Source organism: Talpa occidentalis, unplaced genomic scaffold (genome assembly GCF_014898055.3).
Source record: "Talpa occidentalis isolate TD23 unplaced genomic scaffold, MPIMG_talOcc4v2.1 talOcc4.2, whole genome shotgun sequence".
Classification (NCBI taxonomy): domain Eukaryota; kingdom Metazoa; phylum Chordata; class Mammalia; order Eulipotyphla; family Talpidae; genus Talpa; species Talpa occidentalis.
In genome coordinates this window covers 126,349,762-126,372,518 of record NW_023602073.1, presented here as the reverse complement: position 1 = coordinate 126,372,518, position 22,757 = coordinate 126,349,762, and the positions used below count along the sequence as shown (strand labels likewise).

Sequence of the window (22,757 nt, the reverse complement as noted above, 5' to 3'; positions counted from 1 at the left end):
TCCTGTTGAGTATGAACTTTCTAGATAACCTTGTTTTTACCTGAAAAGGGTGCATAGGAAATAAAGTAACTCAATGATCTGTCAAGAGAATAAGTAAGTAATTGACTGATTTATTACACAGTAAGTAATTGATTTATTTATTTTTAGCATTAAAGGCTGCCCGTTCAATCATGTTGAAGGTCAAGTGTAATTATATAAGCTAATGCTAATTATGGGTACTTTGTTATGATACATGTAATCCTATCTATCATATATAACTAGTATGTGTGTGTGTGTATATATATATATATGTCTATATAATGAGTGCAATACAACCTATAATTCAAATCTTTATAAGGCCACTTGAAGTATGGACCATGTTGATATTTTGAAAATATTTTGCAGGAAGAAACTATTTGTTTAGACTCTGAGGTAGGAGAACATATTAACTGGCTCCAGCAAGAGTACACAAAACCAGAAAAGGACTGGAGAGAAATTGATAAGAAGATGAGCCAGACTTTGGAAATCAGAAGGAAGGTGATCAACAGCAGAACTCCTCTGAAAGACGTTCTCAAAATGTTTCCCTTCTTGAAGTGCCCTTATCAGGTATCTTTACTGATTTATAATATTCTCTAAATATAGTGTCCAAATTAATTATTCTCTTTCCTCTTGGAGTGATAATAGGATTATGTGGCAGGACAGTGGGTATAATCTCAGTTGGGTGTGTGAAGCCCCAGGGATTAAAACTGGGGCCATTTTGTAAGAATTTCTGAATGCCTATGTTGATGACATGCACTGGAGGCATATGCTGCCTGCAGATTTATTTATTTATTTTTAAAACATTTATTTATTTATGCACACAAGAGCTGGGGTAGAGGCCAGAGGTGCGGAGAGACAAAGTGGGGAACAGAACAGGCAGACTGACTGAAATACACTGCTGAGGGGAGCAGTGGGCAAGTCAGGAGAGGTCTGCTGTGCCATGTGTGTAGCTCCCTGGCCGGGGATGGAACTCTTGCTACAATGGCTGCGGATAGCTTCATAGGTTGCATCTTAACCCCTTGTGCCACCAGGGAGGCCCATGCCTGCAGATTTAGAGTTGTCTGTTACTGGAGGTTGGGGAACCAGTATTCCTGGGCTTTTGATAGCATGAAGTGTTGTCCCTTTGTATGCATTAGACAGTTAAGGTCATTTATTAGGGAATTGTCTGTGTGCAACACTACTCAAAGTCTGTTTTCTTTATGATTCCCAAATCATTTAATAAAGGGGTCTGAAATATTTGAAGTTTAATGGTTAAGTAAAAAAACCTGCATTTACCTTACTTAAGGTGGCTATGAAAACGTCTTTTACAGTTTTCGGGTAATTTAAACTGTGGTATGTAGTGAAAAATTCATCAAAGTTTTTACCTGAGAAAGTATTTCATGGAAGAATTCTGTGGATGCAATCAACCAAACATGTAAAACATGTTTCTTCTTCCATAATAACTGAAAAACCAAAGTAAGAATTTGTTTGTTTTAATTACAATGTGAGTAGCAAACATTTGAGTGTTTTTGTGTCAAGAGCTATTAGTATGTTCTCAGTGCTTACATGATTTATTTTATCTAATCATCTCAGCAACCCGCCCTTGGTTATTACTTGCTTTCTCCTTTCTCTTAATCTTTCTGTTGCTGGGAGTAGTAATAGCCAGTAACTCTGACTATTAAAAGAATAGGCCAATTGATAGACCTACAAAGTATAGTCGGTCAAACCAATATTATACAAATTCTCTGAATGCAGGGAACATGTCTTCAACATCTTAGCAGTTCCCAAAGTGCTTAGCAGAACACTCTACATGTACTGCAAAGAAAATGTTGATTTTTTGTTTTGTTTTTATTATTATTATTTTTAAAAGATTTATTTATTTATACAAGAACCGGGATACAGGCCAGATGTGCGGGAGGGTGAAAGGATTCACCAGAGCGGGGACCAGAACAGGCAGACTGACGAAATACACTGCTGAGGGGAGCAGCGGGCGAGACAGGAGAGGTCTGTCACACCATGTGGGACCCTCACCTGCCGGCCGGGATCAAACTGGCGCTGCAGAGGCTGTGGACAGCTTCACAGTGCTGCGTTCAACCGCCTGCGCCACAAGGGGAGGCCCAATGTTGATTTTTTTGAATGCTGAATGAGTTCCTATAATAGATATATGGTATCTTACTCTATTTGGCTCCTGTAAGAAAAATGCCATAGACTGGGTAGCTATTTATTCCTGTTTTGGAGTTATTCCTCACAGTTCTGGAAGCTGGGAATTCTAAAATCAAGGCACCAGCAGATTTGGTGTCTGGTGAGAGCCAGCTTTCTGATTCATGGACCAGAACCTCTCTGATTCTGTGACTTCACATGTCTGAAGGAGCAACCAGCTCTTGGGGTCTTTTGTATAAGGGCAATAATCCATTCATGAAGACTTGGCCCTCATGACCTAATTACCTCCCAAAGGCCCTACCTCCTAAAACCACCACAATGACCATTACATTTCAGCATATGAATTTTGGGGGGACACAAGCATTCAGTTCACAGCAGTTGTTAGTTTCATCTGCTCATTGATGTTGCAGCCATAGGGGCTTTCATTAGAAAGTCTCCTGAAAGGCTTAGTGATTAATTCAAATGAGTTATGGTTAAATGACCTTTTAAAGAACTATAGTGAAGTAAGTCTGAGCTCCACGACAGATGGAGTGAGGAGCAGAAAGATTTAGACTGTGTCACTCATGCTTTAAGACTCCCACTGTGGTGTCTTATGTCTTTTTTTTTTTTTTTTTTAAATATTTATTTATTTATTTATACATACAAGCACTGGGTACAGTCAGAAGCGCGGGAGGGTGAGAGAATTCACCAGAGCCAGAGTGAGGAGCAGAGCAGGCAGAAGGACCGAAGTACACTGCTGAGGGGAGCAGCGGGCAGCAGGAGAGGTCTGCTTGCCCTGTGGGACCCTCCTCCTGTGGCTGGGGAGCAGCCGGGGATCGAACAGGCGCTGCAGAGGCTGCGGGCAGCTTCGCAACCCAGCACTCAACCGCTGCGCCACGGGGGAGGCCCGGTGTCTTATGTCTTATTCCCCAACCCGCAACCCACATACACACTCTCTCAGATTCCTTCACGTTTTATATTCAAAGTGTGCATTGGAGTGTGGTTTTTGTAACAACTATATTTACTGAATAAATTTTGTTTCACAAAAGAGTAAAACATTTTAGCTCTCTCCAGGAAGTTGATCTCCCTAACTCAGTCTTGTGCAGCCAGCTGGAATATACACTTGTGCTTCCTAAAATAGAAGCAGGTTTATCATTACTTATTATACCCAGTTAACAAACAATCCCTCTAATAGGGCAGCTGCCTCTGCTCTAACCACCTTCAGCACTAGTTGCTACCCACCTTTGTGAAAACCCTTGGAGCTTAGAGAATGAGCGGGTAGCTACCGAAGAGAAGCAGCAGGTGTGAGAAGCTGGTCCTAGGAGTTGACATAGACCTTCTTTCACCCCCTGCATGTTCAACTCCCGGCCTACAGAAAACTTTCTTGCAACAGAAATTTTTTTTTTTTTTTAGAGTATCTATAGAATGCTGTTAAGTTTATTTATTTTATTTTATTTTTTTAAATAATAAATTTTATTTTTATATTCCCCCATACAATTGCAAACGCCCCATTCTGACCCCAATCCCTCCCCTCCCGCCTCCCACCCCCCAAAAAGTGTCTCTTGTTCATATTTTTTTGTTGATTTTGATTTTCACTTTCTTATAGTTATTCATTTTCCTGGTCCCTTATTTAAGTTTTCTAGATTCCTGCTATGAGTGAGACCATCCGGTATTTTTCTTTTTCTTTTTGGCTTATTTCGCTGAGCATGATCCCTTCCAACGCCATCCATGTTGCTGCAAATTGCATGTGTTTATCTTTTTTGAATGCTGAGTAATATTCCATGGTATATATGTACCACATCTTCTTGATCCAGTCATCTATTTTTGGGCATTTGGGCTGTTTCCAAAGCTTAGCTATTGTAAATAGTGCTGCTATAAACATAGGGGTGCAGGTGTTCTTTGGAATTGATGTTTCTGTCTTGCAACAGAAATTTAAAAATGAAATATTATAAAAATATTTTGTTAGACTATCTAAGCTATAACTAGGAATTTGTTGATGGGATCTCTGGGTGTGGCACAAGACAAATAGGAAGGGGTTATGGAAAGGAAAATGCAAAGCATACCTTTAAACAGTGTTCCCAAGTTTATATATCCCAAGTAAAACCTCTGAAAAGGCTTTCACCTTACTGAGAAGCGATTTCAATAATCATCATAACCGTAAGAAATTGGAGTTTGGGAATAAGGAAGTAGCTGGCACTTGCAGGACAAGTGCTAGAGGAAAGCAGGGGAAGCAGAGGTCCCTGGCTGAGAGCTGGACTGTAGAGTATGAGATCACACAATGGACCGAAAGCTGATGTCAGAGCCCACTCTGGCCCAGCGGGACTGGAGAGACTTTCTGAGCACCTTGGCACCTCCATGAGACTCCAGAAAATCCACAGTATGTGAGAGATCTACACTGGAGTCAGGGCCATACCCTAAGACCAAGGACAAAAACCAAGAGACATGTCGAACAAATGATAAAATCAAGTCTGACAAGGCGCCTCCCCGGTGGCGCAGCGGTTGAGCGCTGGGTTGCGAAGCTGCCCGCAGCCTCTGTAGCGAGGGTTCGATCCCCGGCTGCTCCCCGGCCACCGGAGGAGGGTCCCACATGGCGCGCAGACCTCTCCTGCCGCCCGCTGCTCCCCTCAGCAGTGTACTTCGGTCCTTCTGCCTGCTCTGCTCCCCGCTCTGGCTCTGGTGAATTCTCTCACCCTCCGCGCTTCTGACTCTACCCAGTGATTGTATAAATAAATAAATAAATAAATCTTTAAAAAAAAAAAAAATCAAGTCTGACAAGACCAGAAGGATCAGCTAGTATTTTCATTGCCAGCCAGAACAAAATGGATTACCTTGAAAGGGATGCCACATAATATAGACTCTCTTCTCATGGGTCACTGGGGTCATAGTGAGGGGTGCTACTCGGCGTCCACTGCTTGACTCCTTGACTGGTGACTCCTGGCTGTGTCCCCATATTTTGGGAAACAGCATAATATATTGCCCTGGTGGAGAGCACATTCAGGCTCCCGGAGAACATTTTCCCAGCCCTGCCAAGTATTCCTACCTGACTGGTGCTGTGCCTCTGTCTGCACAAGGTCATTCCACCATTCTGTCAAGTCAGTGGCTTCAGGATTGTGCGGAGCAGGGTAAAATCGGGGAACTCCAGGGATCATTACTGTGGGACAACTCAGTAGAGAAATGGAAGATATGTGAAAAAAGAGGAAATTGAATTTCAGAACTGAAAAGTCATCTGAAATGAAAACAGCACTAGAAAGAGAAATGCATATGAGAAATGGGAAGAAAGGCTCTATGAACTTAAAATTAGATCAACAGAAATGACCCAACCTTGCATAATCAAAAGGATTGAATTAATAACCTGTGGGACAGCCTGGACCTGTACAACTGACCAGTCACTGCTGGAAGTTAATCTCTATGAAGTATGGAGAAGATTTATGCAAATAAGTAAAGGGATAAAGGGAGTCAGGTTTCTGGGTATTGAAAAGAATATATGGAGGGAAAAGGTTAGAATAAACCCTGTGGTATTCAACTGAACTGAAGGTATTGGTGTGAACTCACGGATTTTAATCATTTATATAGAGATATGTAAACAGAGATGCTTGTATGTCTCTGTATGCTTATGTAGCTACACATATATATATTACTTACCTTTGCTCTCTGAGAAATCCTAGCATAATAACACCTTTGAGCAATGAAGTATACCTAGGGCTGAAGTTTTAGTTTCCAAGTATCATTTCCACTCAACGAAACCAGGCTTTCTGGAGAAATGACTGGTTCCAGGACTCGGGCAGAAATAACATGAGGTGAGTCTGAAGCACCATGCAGTGCCAGAAACTAAGGAAGTGACACAGACACTTTAAATGGGCCAAAAATATTAACATTAGGGGAACTTGGATGAAGGACATTTATGATCTCTATTTACTCTTTCTGCAACTTTAATGTAAACTGGAAATTATTATAAAAGATTAAATATGTTCCTAAGTTAGGCACCTGGAAAGTGGAGGAATGTTCACCTTTTTCACACTTCACTTCATATCTCCCTGCAGAGAAAAACCCTTTAAAAGGTATTAATCCAGATTAGTGGCCCACTGCAGGTTGCCTGGTAACAGAGCCCCTACACCTTTATGAGATAATGTGCATTCAGTTTTCTGATAACTTTGGGTGCTAATCTTTGGACTATTTTTGATCTACCAAAATTCAAGGAACAATGAGACCCAGTGGGCCATACCTAACTGTTCTTTATAGAGTTTTAGGGCAGGAGATGTTTACATTAATTCCTATTAATGTGTGTGTTGCATAATCTCATAATGCAGCTTTGTCAAAAAAACAAAATAGGGAGGGGGCAGTGGTGATGGGGTTCTCTGGGGTTGCAGGGTGTGGGCAGCAGCAGGAAAAATTTTTTAGTCAAGGGGTTTCCATTAAGATAAAGTGATTTGGTACTTATATATTTTTTATTCTTTTATTTTTATCCCTAAGGAAATAGCACTTTCTTTTTCCTTCAGTACGCAATGGTTGGTATTTTTCAAGGTCTGTTTCCTAAAATACAAGAGGTTTTTTTTTTTTTTTTTTCTTTTGCCCCATGTTGGACACTGCCAAAACATAACAATGCCATTTATAAAGAAATGTAAGATCACAGAATCTTAGCTGGGTAACCGGAATAACCAAAATGTGTGTAGATTTTGAACCCCTCATGTAGTTGAGTCTGCAGCCAAGCTTTTAACTCTACAAACTTAGAAGTTCTGCCATGTCCATTACTTATCTTTTCCTATTTACTTTAAGCTTTCATTCTTTTCTTTGTGCTGTCTTTACTTCTCGACTATCGCTACTCAAAATATCTATTAAATAGTTGAAACTAGCATTCAAAGCTTACTATAATCTTAGAGTTCCTTACTTCCTGGTGTTCTATACATTATTTTTTGATATATATTTTTATTTCCTTTACAGATGTTCAGAGAGTTCCAACTTCTTACAAGAACAGATATTTATAAGAAAACAAGGCACATCTTGGAATCCTATTCAGAAAATATACTGACTTCTTTTTCAGTGGTGGACAATCCCATCCATTTTGCATTGCAAGAAAAGATGAAACAGCACACAGATGAAGACATATTGAAACGTTAGTGAACCTGGAGGGGGAGGAGTTTGCTAGTCTCAGGAGTGATCTAGTCTCAGATAGCTATGTAATTCAGGATAATTAGAAAAGCTCTGTTTTGGTAATAGGTAAAAGTCAGTGAAACAATATGAGGGAAAAGAAAAATAATTTTCAAATAAGAGTTGAACTATAGACTTTTAAAATACACTTGATATTGAAAAATTATATTTAGGGAATTAGTAGCTTGTTAATTTCATAACACAAACTACAAGCTAAGGCATGATCAAATTATCCCGTCTGATGGAAAGAGTGCACAACTCTTGTCTTCACCTGGCAGTGATCTGAAGGGCAGAATATGAGCTCTTGAATGTAAGTTTTAGAAGGGGATGTTGGTTAACAATGGCTAGGAAATACTGATCTAAGAAAGCTAGTGTGTTCTCTGTAGAAGGTAACAACTTTCTAAAAACCCAAATATTTTAATACTGACTTTATTTGCAATAGGTAAAGGCTTGTTTGTACTTGATCTGTATGCATGTTTGCTTGACAGATATGAAGATGACAGCCACATGTTTACTCCTACCAGAAGTTTTTGGGGATGATCCCAACCTTTTTGTCATTGTCAATGACAATGAGGTATGTATATGTCATATGTCAATGAGGTATGTATATGCCATATGTCAATGAGGAGTTATTGTCAATGAGGAGGTATGTCAATGAACATTGGCTTGGCATTTTATATCTTCATATAATAATTTATTTAAAAGGAGGATGGTGGTCTATTTTGAAGTATGTATTGTTATATTTAGAAATAGGTTAAATTGGGGCCTCCCTGGTGGTGCAAGGGGTTAGAAGCATAGCACTGTGAAGATAACCGCAGCCTCTGCAGCATAAGTTCAATTCCCGGCCGGCCAGGGAGGTACCCACATGGCCCAGCAGACCTCTCCTATCTCACCCGCTGCTCCCCTCAGCAGTGTATTTCAGTCAGTCTGCGTGTTCTGTTCCCCACTCTGTCTCTGGTGAATCCTCTCACCCCCTGCACCTCTGGCCTGTACCCCAGTTCCTGTATGCATAAATAAATAAATCTTTAAAAAAAAGAAATATGTTAAATTGCAACAAGTTCTTTTATTACAATATCATGATTAAATTGTGGCACTTTGTATTATTTAGCTATTTTACATACCATGGAGTGCTGACTCTGTTCAATCTTTTTTTCAGGTACGAGTGTCCACACCTGTGTTAGAAGTTAAGAACCCTTTCAACATTGATGTCTGTGAATTTTCTTTGTATTTAGAAAAAGAGAAACTCACAAAGGTCGATGACTGTGTTATGGCTCTGGCTACTCTCATAGCTGCCTTTCGTGTATTTGGGATTGAGTGTCCAAGACAACTGTCCCAAACCCTCAACTTCTTAGAGACACTGATTTTTGATACTCACAGTCCCTATTTTCCTTCTATGAAAGAAAAGGAAATCAATCACTTAATAGCATACAAACAAGGATCATAATTGATTTCTGGGACAGCTGAAACTTTATAAAAATTGTTTTAAGATTGGGTTGTGGTAGAGGTAGATACTACAAAACCACCTTGACTCACAGATGTGAATAAATTTCAATGCCTTCTATTTTTAGGCTTGAATAATTATGTTCTTTGTGAAATTCTGTAATAAAATACTACTTAGAGTTTGCAATCTAAGGAATTCTATGCTCCTCCGTGTATTTTCAAGGATGCATTAGTTTTTAAGACACTCCACCAGATATGCTCAAACACTTCAGATTAGGGTACCTTGCGCTTCACCCAGCTGGCCCACCTTTGAGACTTGATGTCTGGGAACTGCACATCTGTGCTCTGAGGGTTGCCTCTTCAGTCTGAACACTGCTTGCAAACATATTGAACTTGAATATTTTAAGAAAAGGCACCTATCCCTCAACCTTTTCCCCAGCTGAACCAGCTGGCCTGGGGTTTGGCTTTTTTGATCCCATCTGTTAAGAACCAGGGCTGGCTGGACCCTGAGGTTTCCTCACTGCAGGTGGATCTCGCTAGGACACGTTCCACCATCTGACCTGGCTGTCTCTTCCACTGCTTCCCTCCCTTAATATATGGTGTTGCATTTGGTTCTTGCCTCCCGGCACCAGTTCTGACTTCCCAATGCCTTGCCCTCAGGTGTCTGTGTCTGTCTTGGTTATTACTCAGGTTTATTGGGTCTGCGGTAAGGACTTGGGTACCGGCCGCAGTTTCCGTCTAGGCCCTTCCTAGACCTGCTTTCCAGCCGCAGGACTCCTAGCCCTGATGCCTCACATGACCCAGAGTTTCATGCTTTCATTCTCTCTGTTCATAATGATAGTTGCTTTAAGTACTTTTTAGGCCTCACAAGATTCAGTGTGCTCTTACTATAACCAAGGAAAAGACTTTTGTCTTTTGCCTCCTTCTGTCACCATTGCAATATCATTGTTACTTATCAGTTTTGAACAGAACAGTTTGGTTTCGAAATTGGAAGATTTGTGTGTGCTTACACCTGCAACACACAAGCACAAGAAAATTTACATCACAGTGTGATGAACATTTCCTGGGATATTTCATCAATGAAATTTAGAGTTTAAGAAGGGGTTCATATAAATGACTGAAGAATCATTTTATAACATATCTCTGGAAATATTGTAAAATTTGTGCTAATAACTTCCTTGGCTATTTATTAAAATACTGACGTCAGTGAGCTAAAGACCATGGACGAAGAGGTGACAACTCTATCAGATTCACTAACTGTATACAAGAATGGACAGGAGATAATTTACTACCTGTGATTTTGACATAAACTAGTCCCTACTCATTTTCATTTTGCCCCTTTCACTTGACTGTGCCTTTAGTTCCTTCCAAACTTTCCTTTTTATTCCTCCAATTTTTATCTACTCCCTCTCCCTTTTTTAGTTTCACCATCTCTCTTACTCTTCTTCCAAGTGGATTTAGGACCAAATTCTTGAAGATTCCTTTCCTCAGGAGGCATGCGATGCCTGGCTGAAGCTGAATGAAAGCCTCTCTGTTCCTCCAGGCTGGGGGCAAGGTGGATCTGCAGGAAAACTAGTCAAGTCTGGCTCCAAATATGACAGAGACATGTGCTAACCACAGGGCTGTCTCACATAAGCTTTATTGTCTCAATAGTGACTCTATCCCCCATGCCAAGCATGACCTTCTCATTTGGTCAATATTCAATTGTGCTTGACAAACGTGACCCTGTTTTCTCTGGCAGTGGAGTCCACTGAATCTAGATGCTGCAAAATGGCAGCCTCGGGCCATATTTCAACATGCAGACTGACTTCATTTGGCTTGCACTGTATTTATAATTTTTAAAATATCTTTACATGGAAGGTTCTACAAGTTCCACAATCCCCAACCCTCCCTGTTGTCTTACCCCAACCAAGACCACTTCTCTCATGCTATCATGGCTCCATTTCCTCTATTAAAATTTAAGACTATACCTGAGGGCTGGGTTGGTGAAAGGTTTCTGCTTTTTGAGGTACACTGTCTTATCTTAAGGCTGCTTAATGCTTTGCCTCTAAGAAATCCCACCAAGCTGGATATTTGTAGTAAGATTTACAAGCCTCTTTTTGTTACTACATGCTTTAAACCAGATAGGAAACATCTTCAATGGGTGCAAATCCTATTTGACCTAACAACATAATTTTTGAATTTTTGTCTCTCTTCACATCATCTGGGACATGGTTTGACGAATCTTTCTAAATTTGCCAGAATTATCACACAGCTAGTTAATGACCATAATTAACATTCCTGCTCTGTTTACACCCCTTCTGTCTTAAAAACTTTGTTAAAAATCATACATATGTAAAAAGGTATCTGCATTTAAGATTTTATTTCATTCATGTCAGATATAACAAGTGCAACTTGAATGTACAAATTCTGAACAAAATATAAAAAAGAAAAAGAAGCAACAATGAAAACTTATTAAGCAAGTTCATGCAAAGCAATGAATGGAACACCGCAGAAGTCACAGACCCTGTTTTACCTTGGCTTATGACAAATGCAAAAGACTGCTAATAGACTTTCAGGGGGACATCAAAGGAAGCCCTATAGCAAGAAAAGCAAGAGCAACAAGGAGAGGTGGAACTTTCCCCAGGATTCAGACAGCATGCTACAATCTTACTTTCCACTTTTAAAGTAGGAAAGTAGTCCTTGAATAAATGTCCAATCATCCAACAAGAGCTGATAAAATAATTTACCTTTTGGGTTGGAAATGCATTCTTGCAAAAGAAACACTACCAGCTATCAGGTTAGGGATAATCAAGGGCTTTCATTTAAAGTGCATCTGTACGCTTAGTATATGGAGGCAAACTGTTTTGGACAGAAAACAATTTTTCCAAAACAGAGGTTCTTGAATAGCTGCTTTGGGAAATCACCTCCCTGATTTGTGAGCATTTAACCTCTTTGTCTCAACTGGTGTTGGTTCCTCACACACACCTTGCCTTTTCAGTAAAATCTATACACTCTCTCTTTAGTCAACCCTGAAGAAAATCTTTGGGTTTTGGAGGACACTACAAGATCTGAGACAGAGCTCTTTACAGATTGGTGTTTCTATCTACAAAACGAGCCCTTCATCTCTGAAAAGCACCAGTTACCTCCATGACAACTAGAGAGAAGCTCAGGATAATCTCATAAATAGTTCACTTACGAACAGCGTCCCCCTCCCCTCCCCCCAATGTAACTGCATATTCCTTTGATAGCACTGGACACTTGTAAACACACAGGGCACCACAATGTATGAGATTGATGCCACTCAAATACATCACCTAATTTATTTATGTTTATATATTTTATTTTCAATTCCATTGTTTATATACATGTTTTTGGTAATTATAGTAAAGATGCTGGTGAAAAGTAATTTGTTTAACATTTCATAATGCGTGCAAAAGTAAAAACACTGATTGAAAGAAAAGTAATTTTTTACAACTAGTCAGCCCCAACAAATGATGACAAGCAGTTAGGCAGTATCGTGACTTGCAAAGTTATACTTAGCATAATGTTGCAATTCAAGAATATGGCACAGAATTAACAATACAGGTAACAGTCCCACTGGCAAAACTGCGCCAGGTTTTGACTAATTTGGTTTAAGTTGAAATTTGATTATATAAAAAGATTCCTGAAAGTATTGAAAAAGAAAGAGTGTACATGAAAGAGAATTCAACAATGTTTACAAAATGCCAAAAGTTCTTACTCAGCCCCCCCATCCATAAATAATTAACGAAGTCCCCCACTTCCCCCCAACCCCAGCCACAAAAAGATTTACAAAGATAAATTTAGCTCAGTGAACAGAACCAAAAGATGACTGCTGTTAGACAGTACCTGGTTAAAAGCTCAAGCACTTTCATAAGAATTCATATATATTGTCTCTTGAGGAATATAAATAATCCGACAGCACTGCTCTTTTGAGTTTTGGAGACTTCTCATTCAGGAGTTGTAACTGTCCTTGTGCTTTGAATAAAATACGAGCTTTAAAGCAGAAAGCCGATGGTATTCAAAATTCACCATCTTCAAAGTTCATTGTGAGAGTTCTTCTCTGCAGCTTTGAACATCAGGATAGAATTGAAAATTTTGAGAGCAGGGCCCAGTTTAATGCTCATTATTTTAACAATGTCTGTTTGGGTCATAAGCAGAAATGCTTCTCCATCTATTTGCTAAAATCAGAGAAAAAGAAAAAAGATAGTGAATGCGTCAGATGTAGTATTGCAGGCAATGTTCAAAGCTATCAGTTGTCTTCTGCATAGCAACACTAAAATGGCACAAGGAGGAGTTCATGTGTATAAACATTTTCCAGATAAACGGACCTTTCTTACCTACAGCAACACAGACCAAAAGCAATGAAAAACTCATTTGTCTGACAAATCAGTCTCAGGAAATATCTTCCTGAGATTCCTCTGACTGAGGCGCCGTACCAACAAATTCTTCTTGCCTGGGGTGAGCTCAAATGGAGTTGCTATCAAGGTAGGTTTTAGAATTAGACATGCAACAATTAGGGATAGAAAAGGGCCAGGTAAGGTCTGGGAGGCCTGAGAAGAGTCTTTCAAATACCATTTCTCCTGGATTCAAAAAGTGGGGAGGGTGAAATCCTCCCAGAATGGAAGCACAATATGCATAAGGACTTCTTTCTTTGGACTTGTAGACTCCACAATTGGGTGACAATAAATTCCAGTTTGTTGTACTTTGTTATGGCAGCCCTAGTAAATTAATACTACTCCAAATTCTGTAAAGAATTAACTAAATGAAGGTTGAAATAATTAAGTAGTTGCTTCTTAACATTTCCCTCTTTCTTCTAAAAATAAAAACCTGCAAGTCTAATGTGCTTACATATGTTATCAGTAAGAACTGGAGTCATCTTACACAACTTCACTAACAATTATCTGCAAAAAAAGTAAGTATGCTAATTTTCAGTAAGGAAACGTCTCGCTCTTGTAAACTCGAAGGAGATATTCGATGTTCATTTCCAAGTGTAAGATGAGTTTAGTGTATGACAAATGCTGTACTGTTTTCTGGAAACATTTGGTCTGGTCTCATTTATTTGTGCAGAGAGGGAAATCTATTAGCACTTTACTCAACCGAGGCAGATTTTATCAGAATGAATGGTCTGACAGAAGTTTTCTAAATCATTAATGAAATGTCAACTTACACACCAGTTCCCCAGGCGCTCACTACAAAGACTAAATGGCTTATTATAATCATGGGTTCTACAAAATATCCTTCTGAGATTGTGTAAAAATTTAACATGACCTATGGCTGATGAAAAGGGACTTTCAAAGAACTGCAAAGCTGGGATGTGAAAGTTAGAAGAGGGATGAGAAGGGCAAGGTTTGGTAGATGATTATTTGTATAGTGACACTAAAAAGAAAAACTCTTTTTAAGGCAGGTGCCAGATTGCACAATACACCAGGCTGCTCTGATATGTGGCCACCAGGAAAAGCCTCAACTGGGAGGAAATAAATTTAAGAAAGTGCTTCCTAAGAACAGTGATGACAGGCAATGTATTACTGTCATTTTTTTGCTTCTGTGATGCACATAAACTGGTCTAACTCCAAAGAGTCTACAGCTTGCTAGTGGCCCAAGTGGAGAAGGAGGATTTGGAATTCAGGGCATTCCACATTTCTCCTTTGCTCTCAAAGTTCTTTCCCAAAGCTTTAACTTTGCAAATCACAGCAACATGCTCTTTGCTTCTCATCATTTAAAGGTATGAGCATATTCACTCAAAAAAAAAAAAAAATACAAAAATGCCCAGGCTCTTTTTGAGCCTGGGGATACAGTAGAGAATTAAACAGATAAAAACTAAACCAACGTAATAAGCAAACAAAAACTCCCTGTGGAATTTATATTCTAGAGAGAGACAGGCTATTAGCAAAAAACATACATAAGCAAATTAAGTAGTAATTATTTAGTAGCAATTAGTTTCAAAAAGTCATCAGTGCTATGTTAAAAAAAATGCTTTCTGGGAAGATGAGTTGCAAGGTGGTGCAAGGATGCATGAGCAATGGCAGGTGGCCTCTCTGGGTAGGACTAACTGAGAAGGTGGCAGATGAGCAACAGGAGTCCTGTGGACATTTGGAGGAAGAGCATTCAGAGAGAGAAAGAGCCAGAGAGTACCCGGACAATGTGGGGAATGGCCAGGAGGCTGGCATGTGGAACTGACTAAGCAAGGAACACAGTAGACAAAGAGGTCAAGGGTGAGAGAGGACATGGATGTCAGATTTAGGCCAGTGAGGAGGATTTGACTTTTTACTCTGATTTACTACTACAAAGATATGCATGGAGGAATGACATGGTTTGACTTAGTTTTAGCAGGATCACCCTGGTTACGCTGGGAATAGATTGTACGAGGGCAAAAATAGAAACAGAGAGAGTGGTTAGGAGGTTATTACATTAATCCAGAAAGGAGATAGTGGTGGTTTAGAGTAGGTTGGCAGCAATGGCGGTAGAGGAAAAAAAAGAATCTATACATGTTTTAAAAAATACATACAATAGTCGTTTCAACAGACGAGGTGTAGTGTGTGTAAGAGAAAGAGAAATTAAGGATGACTTCAAATAATAATAGCCCATCCTAACACCTGGACCTTGCCATTTAAAGATGATTTACATGGCTTTAGTTACATATATATTATGGTTTATGTCTAGGATTCAAAACCAGAAACTGCTGGTTTTGTAAGATATTAAGAGAGTAAGGATTGTATCCTATTATTTCTGAGTGAATTTTCTCATCAGAACATTACTTGGAGTAACAGACACATTTAGGAGTTTAACAAGAGTTCACAAGATGAGAGAATAAAGGTGAATGATACTTGTGAACAGAAAAATATTCACTGTGTCACCCCTGATGAGAAGGATTTAACTTGGAGGCTATTTGATGTCTGAGGACTATCTCCAAAGAAAATATGCCATGAATAAAAAGTTATTCAAAAAAATAACATATTTCAATTTGAACTTGAATCTTATTTAAACTAACAGGGTGGGTCTATATGGATTATCCAGGTATCTGCAGAACCAAAAATAGAATTTATAAAATAGATATTCTATAAACTTATTTTAAAAATATTTTCTTCTCATTTTCAAAGGTAATAACATCATCACTCTTCCAGAGAAAGACTAACAGCCTGTACTAAAGTCTAGTCAGGGGATGAAAATTAACAGAGTAGTCCAGAGGACACCATTTAGGAGTGATGGAAAGAAAAAGAAAATCTGAATAACTGCCAAATAAAAATCAACTAAAAAGAAAATAAAACAATTTTGAAATAAGGACATAAATCTGAAAAAGGATGTTGAAAAATCAGATCCTCGGGCATTCATCCCACTACACTCAGGCCTGCTGGCTGGATTATGAGCTCTCCAGGTACTCTCTGAAGCTCTTAATGGCAAGTGGGCTCTTCTTAACAGCTGATGGCTACACGTATAACAGGAGACAGCTCGTGTTTGGGGAAAGCCTTCTGAGATTAGACTTCCTTCTACCATCTGGTAGCCAAGAACAGAGTGATAATTGACAGTGCTGCTTAGAAAAGTTGACAGGCAAGTAGCTTTTTTTTTAAACATCTCTAGCGAATGGCCCCTGCTGTACTTAACTAGCATGACTCCCATTATAGTGAGAAGCTGAATCCCCTTTTTGTTTTAAGGCTCAGTACAGGTGACATCAATATTAATCATCCCTCACACCGACGTTTTGGACAGTAGGTGAAAACAATTAACAAAACAATCTTCCAATAGCAGACATTAATGAGTATCAGTATTAGTTACTGTAAACATTGCAGAGATTTAAGGGTTTGTTACCCCTAAAATATATACAGTGTTATAAACCATTACTTCAGTAAACATAATAAAAAAATACTTTTATCAGTTTATTACTTTCTAATGCGACTACTAGAAACATTAAAGTTTTCTGATCTTAAGAAAGATTTTAAGGACTTCTATAGCAAATAGTAATATTGCTTATTATAAGCATAAAATGGAATTAATATTGTCTTAATAAACATTTTGTTTTATTAAAAATATAACATTGCTTATTTCTTTCTGGGTTATAAATTACATAAATATGTGCTATTTACTTTTGTGTGTATGTATTTTTAAAATGAGTCCAGTGCTACTGCTATGAGGCATCATGCTATGATACTTACCAATATTCCCTATGTAAATGGCATTGTTTTTACATATAGACATTTTATGCAACTGATCAATGCTTCTTGTTAGACAATGCTATATCCATTTGTCAGCTTCAACATGATCCATCCCTTCCCCCACCTGTCAACTGAGAGCATTCCCGCCCTTTGATCCTATTAAGGAACATACTGCAATTTAGTGGAACACTTACCTCATCTTTAAACACCTTTCCATGCTCTTCACATCCAGGTAAGCTCTGGATGAATTCTGACACCTGTCAAAACCAGTAACAAAACTCCAGTTTAAAAAAGAAATCTAAATCTAAATGCTACAAGTTTAAACCATTTAATATAGAGATGAATGTTTTAGCTGCTATTCAGAATAATATCTTCTTTTTCAGAATAAAAAGACTAAATCCTACACACATTTATTATGTCCACTCTTTAAGCCAACAATCCTATATCTGTTTCCTGGCAGACAAGAAAAAAGTATACCTCATCTGTGCTCCACTTCGAAACTTTACTGGCAGGGATTCCGGCTACAGTTGGAAGAAGTTTGCTCTGCTGCTCCCAGCGCAAGGGCAGACATGGAATTGGGGACTTAAATGACAGAAAGACAGCCGATCGACGCTGTGCCTGCTGTATAGGAGGTTCTTCCCGTGTACCTGGTTAATTGAAATAAATGGAAAATCACTCTGAAAAGAAGCAAAAGAACCTCAAGTCCCAAATGTCTGTGTCTCCCTCCAACAATGAGATGAAGAGGGACTAGTCAAACCATTGCTTCCTTTCAACATTATATTAACTTGCGGAAAATAATATGCAGAAACCTTACTAAATGAGGTTGGGTAGGTAGAGAGGGCCCGCATACATGTACAATCAGTGCACAGCACAGAATTCAAATGGAAGAGCCATTCCCTGACTCTCCAATGGGAGGAAAGAAGAGTCTCCTTCCTGCCCAGTACAGTTCAGTCAGTAAGAGATAAGCAGCAAATTATAAGCCACTACACTTCAAACTTGCAGATTCTTCCAATGGACTCTTGTTTAAAATAGCGCTTCTAAAATCTATATATGGTGGTTTCTTTCTTTGATCGGGGAAGTATGAACATGTTTTGCCATGAGACCTCACTTTTTAAATGCTTTTGGTTATATCCAAATAAACCCATTTTGTTGCTGAAGTACAAAGGTCACTATTAAAAACAATCTATAAATTCTACTTACATTGTTTACTACATCATCTGCTAATGTACACATGCACTACGTGACTCAATGTTGCCTCTGAATGCATCAGAAAAGAAATTTGCCTCAGTGCTTTAGCAGAAAGGAAAATAATTCCACCTTAAAAAATTGCGTTTGTTTCCCTTTCGGTTTTGGATTTTGCGATTCACAGCCAAGTAGCAGGCTCAGGTCCAGCCCTTTGATTATCCTGTAGCTACTGTATCTGTTCTCTGCTTTCATCTCAGCACTGTTTGTTCTTCCCACTTCTTTGTACTATTCACATTGACTTTTTAAACAGTCAACTTTTTTTTGCAATAACTAATAGGAAATTATTGCAATAAAAGTAAGATAGCATAAAGGCAAATGCTTCTGTCATTCTTCATAAATGGGGATCAGAATTGAAACTACAGAATATTTATCTCCTAGATCTTCTGAAACCAAACTTAGTCTGCTGCTGCTCTCCTTAGGTAACTATTTTTTAGCAATGATTTTATGTCATTGGGACTCAGTTTGTCATAAATATTCCCTTAAGATCCTTGAGAAAAGAAATCTCCTCTGGAAACTTCTTATTCAAAGCATCTTAGAAGAAAGTTATCGCCCCCCCAAATTTACTCCTCCCCTCACCCAGCAGCTCAGCTACAGTGATATTTCAATTCCATCACAAATTTCTGCCTAATATCTAATTTAGGTTATTGTATCTCTATGAATATTTAAAGGTATTTATCTTGAAGGATACAATTTAAGAAGGCCACACATATCCTAAGTTTGTACACATATCCTAAGTTTGTTCAACTGAGAGAATCTTCACCAACTGAGCACACCCAAGTAATCAACCTGAATTTTAATAAATAGAACAGAATATGGTGACATACTCTGAACCCCCTCTATCCACCTAACCAGCAAGGGTAATGATTATGCTGACTTCCAACACCAGAGATTTTTTTACCTCGCATTGGTTCCTGGTCTCATTCTCTGCACAGCACACTTGTGAGATTCGCCCACAGTGCTCTATGTAGTTATAGCTACCTGCTCTTTGCTATATAGTTTTTCATTGTTGGGAATATCCCACAATTAATTTTGAGCTTATGGACATTGAGTTGTTTTAAATTTTTGGTTATTACAAACAGTATGCCCGTGAACATTCTTAAAATATTTTCTGGAACATATGCATGCATTTTTGTTGCATAAATGAGGAAGAATGAAATTTGGATATCATAGTATTTATGTACACTGAGCAGCAAATTCTGCCACTTTTCCAAATAAGTTGTATGTACCAACTAACACTTAAGAATATTTCAAATGGGGCCTCCCTGGTGGCGCAGCGGTTGAGCTCTGGGTTGCGAGGCCGCCCACAGTCTCTGCAGCGCTGGTTCGATTCCCGGCTGCTCCCCGGCCACCAGAGGAGGGTCCCACATGGCGCGCAGACCTCTCCTGCTGTCTGCTGCTCCCCTCAGCAGTGTACTTCGGTCCTTCTGCCTGCTCTGCTCCCCGCTCTGGCTCTGGTGAATTCTCTTACCCTCCCGCGCTTCTGACTGTACCCAGTGCTTTTATAAATAAATAAATAATATATATATTAAAAAAAAGAATATTCCAAATGGTCTACATCCTTATCAGCTTGTGGTATTGTCTTTTTCATCTTAACCACTTTGGTGGTATATGTTGTGGCATCACATTGTGCTTACAATTGCATTTGTCTGATAACTAATGAAACTGACACCCTTTTCCTATATTTACTAGCCATAGCAAGAACTCTTTTTGTGAATAATTTATATTTTATGCTCATTTATCCAGAGGACTATCTGGTTATTTGAAGTTATCTATATATAGTCTGGGTTGGACTCTTTTTTAGAGATATGTTACTGACATTTCCTTCCAACACAATAGTTCTTAATTGTAATATAGCTTAATTTACTAATTTTTTAAATTTTATAGTTAGTGCTTTGAATGTTCCTAAATGAAATCTTTGTTTAACCCAAGGTCCTGAAGACAGCCTCCTCTGTTTTCCTTTAACTACTTTATATTTTGCCTTTCACATGAGATTTATTTTTGGGATATGATGTGAAGGATCAATACTCATGCTTCTTTCACATGGACTTCTATGTGTCTCACCATCATTATTGATTAGTTCATCTTTCCTCCCATTTGACTGCTGTGCCAGCATTAATATAGCTATTAATGTGTTTGTGTTTCCTGATTCTCTATTCTGATTCACTGATCTCTTAACACCAACCCACAGATTTTTTTTTACTATCACTCTATAAGTGTACTGATATCTGAGATCTAGGTATCCTTCAAGATTGTTTTGACTATCTTTGTCCCTTTGCATTTTAATAAAATATTGGGTCAGTAAATACACACAAAGCTAGGATTTAAACTAGGAATGCTAGACCAATTTGGTGAGAAATGACATCGTCACAATATTGAATCTTTCATCCAAGAACAAAATATATCCCTCTATATTTTTGGATCTTTTTTTAACATTTCTCTTCAGTGCTTTGTCATTTTCACGAAGCCGTCTTGCACATATTTTGTTAAATGTATTCCTATGTATCTGGTGCATTCTGATGCTATTATAAGTGGCAATTAAAAAAAAATGTATTCCTACTATTCTGCTGTGCTTCTTTATTAACTTCTCTCTTAAACTACCCTAATCTAAAATTTGAATATCTCTGAAAGTTAGAAAGTCATAATAGTGAATTTAAAAAAAAATAAAATCTCTTACTGACTCTAACCACTGGTCCTGTTTCTGACTGACTGATTCTGGAAGACATTTCTGCCACCACCATTGTAGTAAAGTCATATTTCTTATCACCCCACTCTTATGCTATTTGCCTGCACATAAAAAGAATATTTTTTTAATCTCCTGAGTTTTTGAAGTTTCCCAAAATGAGAACCTACCAAAAAGGGATATGGTCAAACTCTTTTCTCCCCACCCTGTTTGGTTTATGGTCTTGTGCTTACACAGTTCTTCAGTTCTATTCAACTCAGCACCATTGATATAGAAGTGACTGGGTGACTTTTAAGTCTAGTTCTTATTGACTTTTTTTAAAAAGACTTACTTATTTATACAAGAGCTGGGTACAGGCCAGAGGAGCAGGAGGGTGAGAGGATTCACCAGAGACAGAGTGGGGAGCAGAACAGTCAGATGATCGAAAGCACAGCTGAGGGGAGCAGCAGGCGAGACAGGAGAGGTCTGCTGCACCATGTGGGTAGCTCCCTGGCCAGCCAGAGATCGAACCCGCACTGCAGAGGCTGTGGACAGCTTCACAGCACTGCCCTCAACCCACCGCACCACCGCAGAGGCCCTTACTGACTTTTTAAAGCTAATATATTACTATTTAGAAGCTTTTCACTTTGTCTAGATATTGTCAAACTGACTTTTGATGTTTTGTGAATCTGAGGGATATTTTTTTTTGTGGAACACCAGGGAGTGAAGGAAGGAAGGACAGGGAAGATGGAGTACCCGTAACAAAAATACGTGAGACACAGAAATTCTGAAGTGACTTTTAGGAAGGTATGACCATAAATGCTCTCCCTCCCACCAGTAAAAAGCAGTAACTTCCTGTGGCACTTTTTTCCTTCAAAAAAAAAGCTTTGCTTTTCCCTTTTGTGGCCATCGCTGAAGCACCGGCGGCCAAAATGAAGTTCAATCCCTTTGTGACTTCTGACCGGAGCAAGAATCGTACAAGGCATTTCAATGCACCTTCCCACATTCGTAGGAAGATCATGTCTTCCCCTCTTTCCAAAGAGCTGAGGCAGAACTACAGTGTCCAATCCATGCCCATCCAGAAGGATGATGAAGTTCAGGTTGTTCGGGGACATTATAAAGGACAGCAAATTGGCAAAGTAGTCCAGGTTTACAGGAAGAAATTTGTCATCTACATTAAAAGAGTGCAGCTGGAGAAGGCAAATGGCACAACTGTTCATGTGGGCATTCACCGCAGCAAGGTAGTTATCACTAGACTAAAGCTGGACAAAGACCGCAAAAAGATCCTAGAGCGCAAAGCCAAATCTCGCCAAGTAGGAAAGGAAAAGGGCAAATACAAGGAAGAAACAATTGAGAAGATGCAGGAATAAAATAGTCTTATACACAACTTTCATTAAAAACTGCTAAAATGAAAAAAAAAAAAAGCTTTTATTCTATTTTAATAGAGGAGAAACAAATTAGGACATAAACGCTATAGGTAATAGTATTTTAGACTGGCAGGAAATAAAGGTATAAATTTTTTAGATTGACAGAGAATAACTAAAAACAGTACAGAATGGGAATAGTAATTTCTCCTGATTCTTGGTCCAACAATTGATATTATTTATTGGCAGAACTGAAGGTGTCATCCTCTAGAATATATTTTGCTGAAACAAGAAACAGTACAGTGCAGAGAAAAATAATTTTCATTATATTTATGAACAAATCAATCTAATCAGACTAGGAGTCAATCAAATAATCGCTTTCTTTAAAAGATTCTTTAAAAGTGAAACATTTTTAAATAATAGGTAGGACCAAGACAAACAGAGATAGATACTGAGGATCTTCTGGCCATGTAAAGGAGACATAGAGATCAGATTTTTTGTTAGAAAATAGAGGAAAGGAATTTTTTAAACCTAAATTAGAAGATTTCCAGAAGTCAGGCTAGGGCGAACTAAAAAGTAGTTCCCAGTCTTAAAATACAACACCATAAAGATCTCTGG

The 22,757-nt window shown here is 38.7% G+C and overlaps 3 protein-coding genes across 12 annotated transcripts in view; 2 read left to right on the top strand and 1 right to left on the bottom strand.

Annotated features, from left to right (window-relative positions):
- Positions 1-8,731, top strand: part of SAMD3 (sterile alpha motif domain containing 3) — a 53,617-nt gene extending 44,886 nt beyond the window's left edge. The window contains exons 7-10 of the mRNA XM_037520377.2: positions 385-585; positions 7,075-7,246; positions 7,770-7,855; positions 8,438-8,731. Coding sequence (XP_037376274.1) covers positions 385-585; positions 7,075-7,246; positions 7,770-7,855; positions 8,438-8,725 — 747 coding nt within the window. The 3' untranslated portion in view covers positions 8,726-8,731. The remainder of the gene's footprint in view (positions 1-384; positions 586-7,074; positions 7,247-7,769; positions 7,856-8,437) is intronic.
- Positions 8,732-10,965: 2,234 nt separating this feature from the next.
- Positions 10,966-22,757, bottom strand: part of L3MBTL3 (L3MBTL histone methyl-lysine binding protein 3) — a 111,440-nt gene continuing 99,648 nt past the window's right edge. For all 10 annotated transcript variants that reach the window (XM_037520372.2, XM_054697819.1, XM_054697825.1 and 7 more), the window contains 3 exons: positions 17,349-17,518; positions 17,066-17,128; positions 10,966-12,902 (listed from right to left, as the gene is read on the bottom strand). In XM_037520372.2, coding sequence (XP_037376269.1) covers positions 12,759-12,902; positions 17,066-17,128; positions 17,349-17,518 — 377 coding nt within the window. In that variant the 3' untranslated portion in view covers positions 10,966-12,758. The remainder of the gene's footprint in view (positions 12,903-17,065; positions 17,129-17,348; positions 17,519-22,757) is intronic.
- Positions 21,669-22,173, top strand: LOC119252873 (60S ribosomal protein L26-like). The gene has a single exon (XM_037520376.1). The coding sequence runs from the start codon at positions 21,708-21,710 to the stop codon at positions 22,143-22,145; it is 438 nt and encodes a 145-aa protein (XP_037376273.1). The 5' UTR covers positions 21,669-21,707; the 3' UTR covers positions 22,146-22,173.

What these genes read in the sequence shown, in the direction of transcription:
- LOC119252873 (XM_037520376.1), top strand. Translation starts at nt 21,708, where the DNA reads ATGAAGTTCAATCCCTTTGTGACTTCTGACCGGAGCAAGAATCGTACA.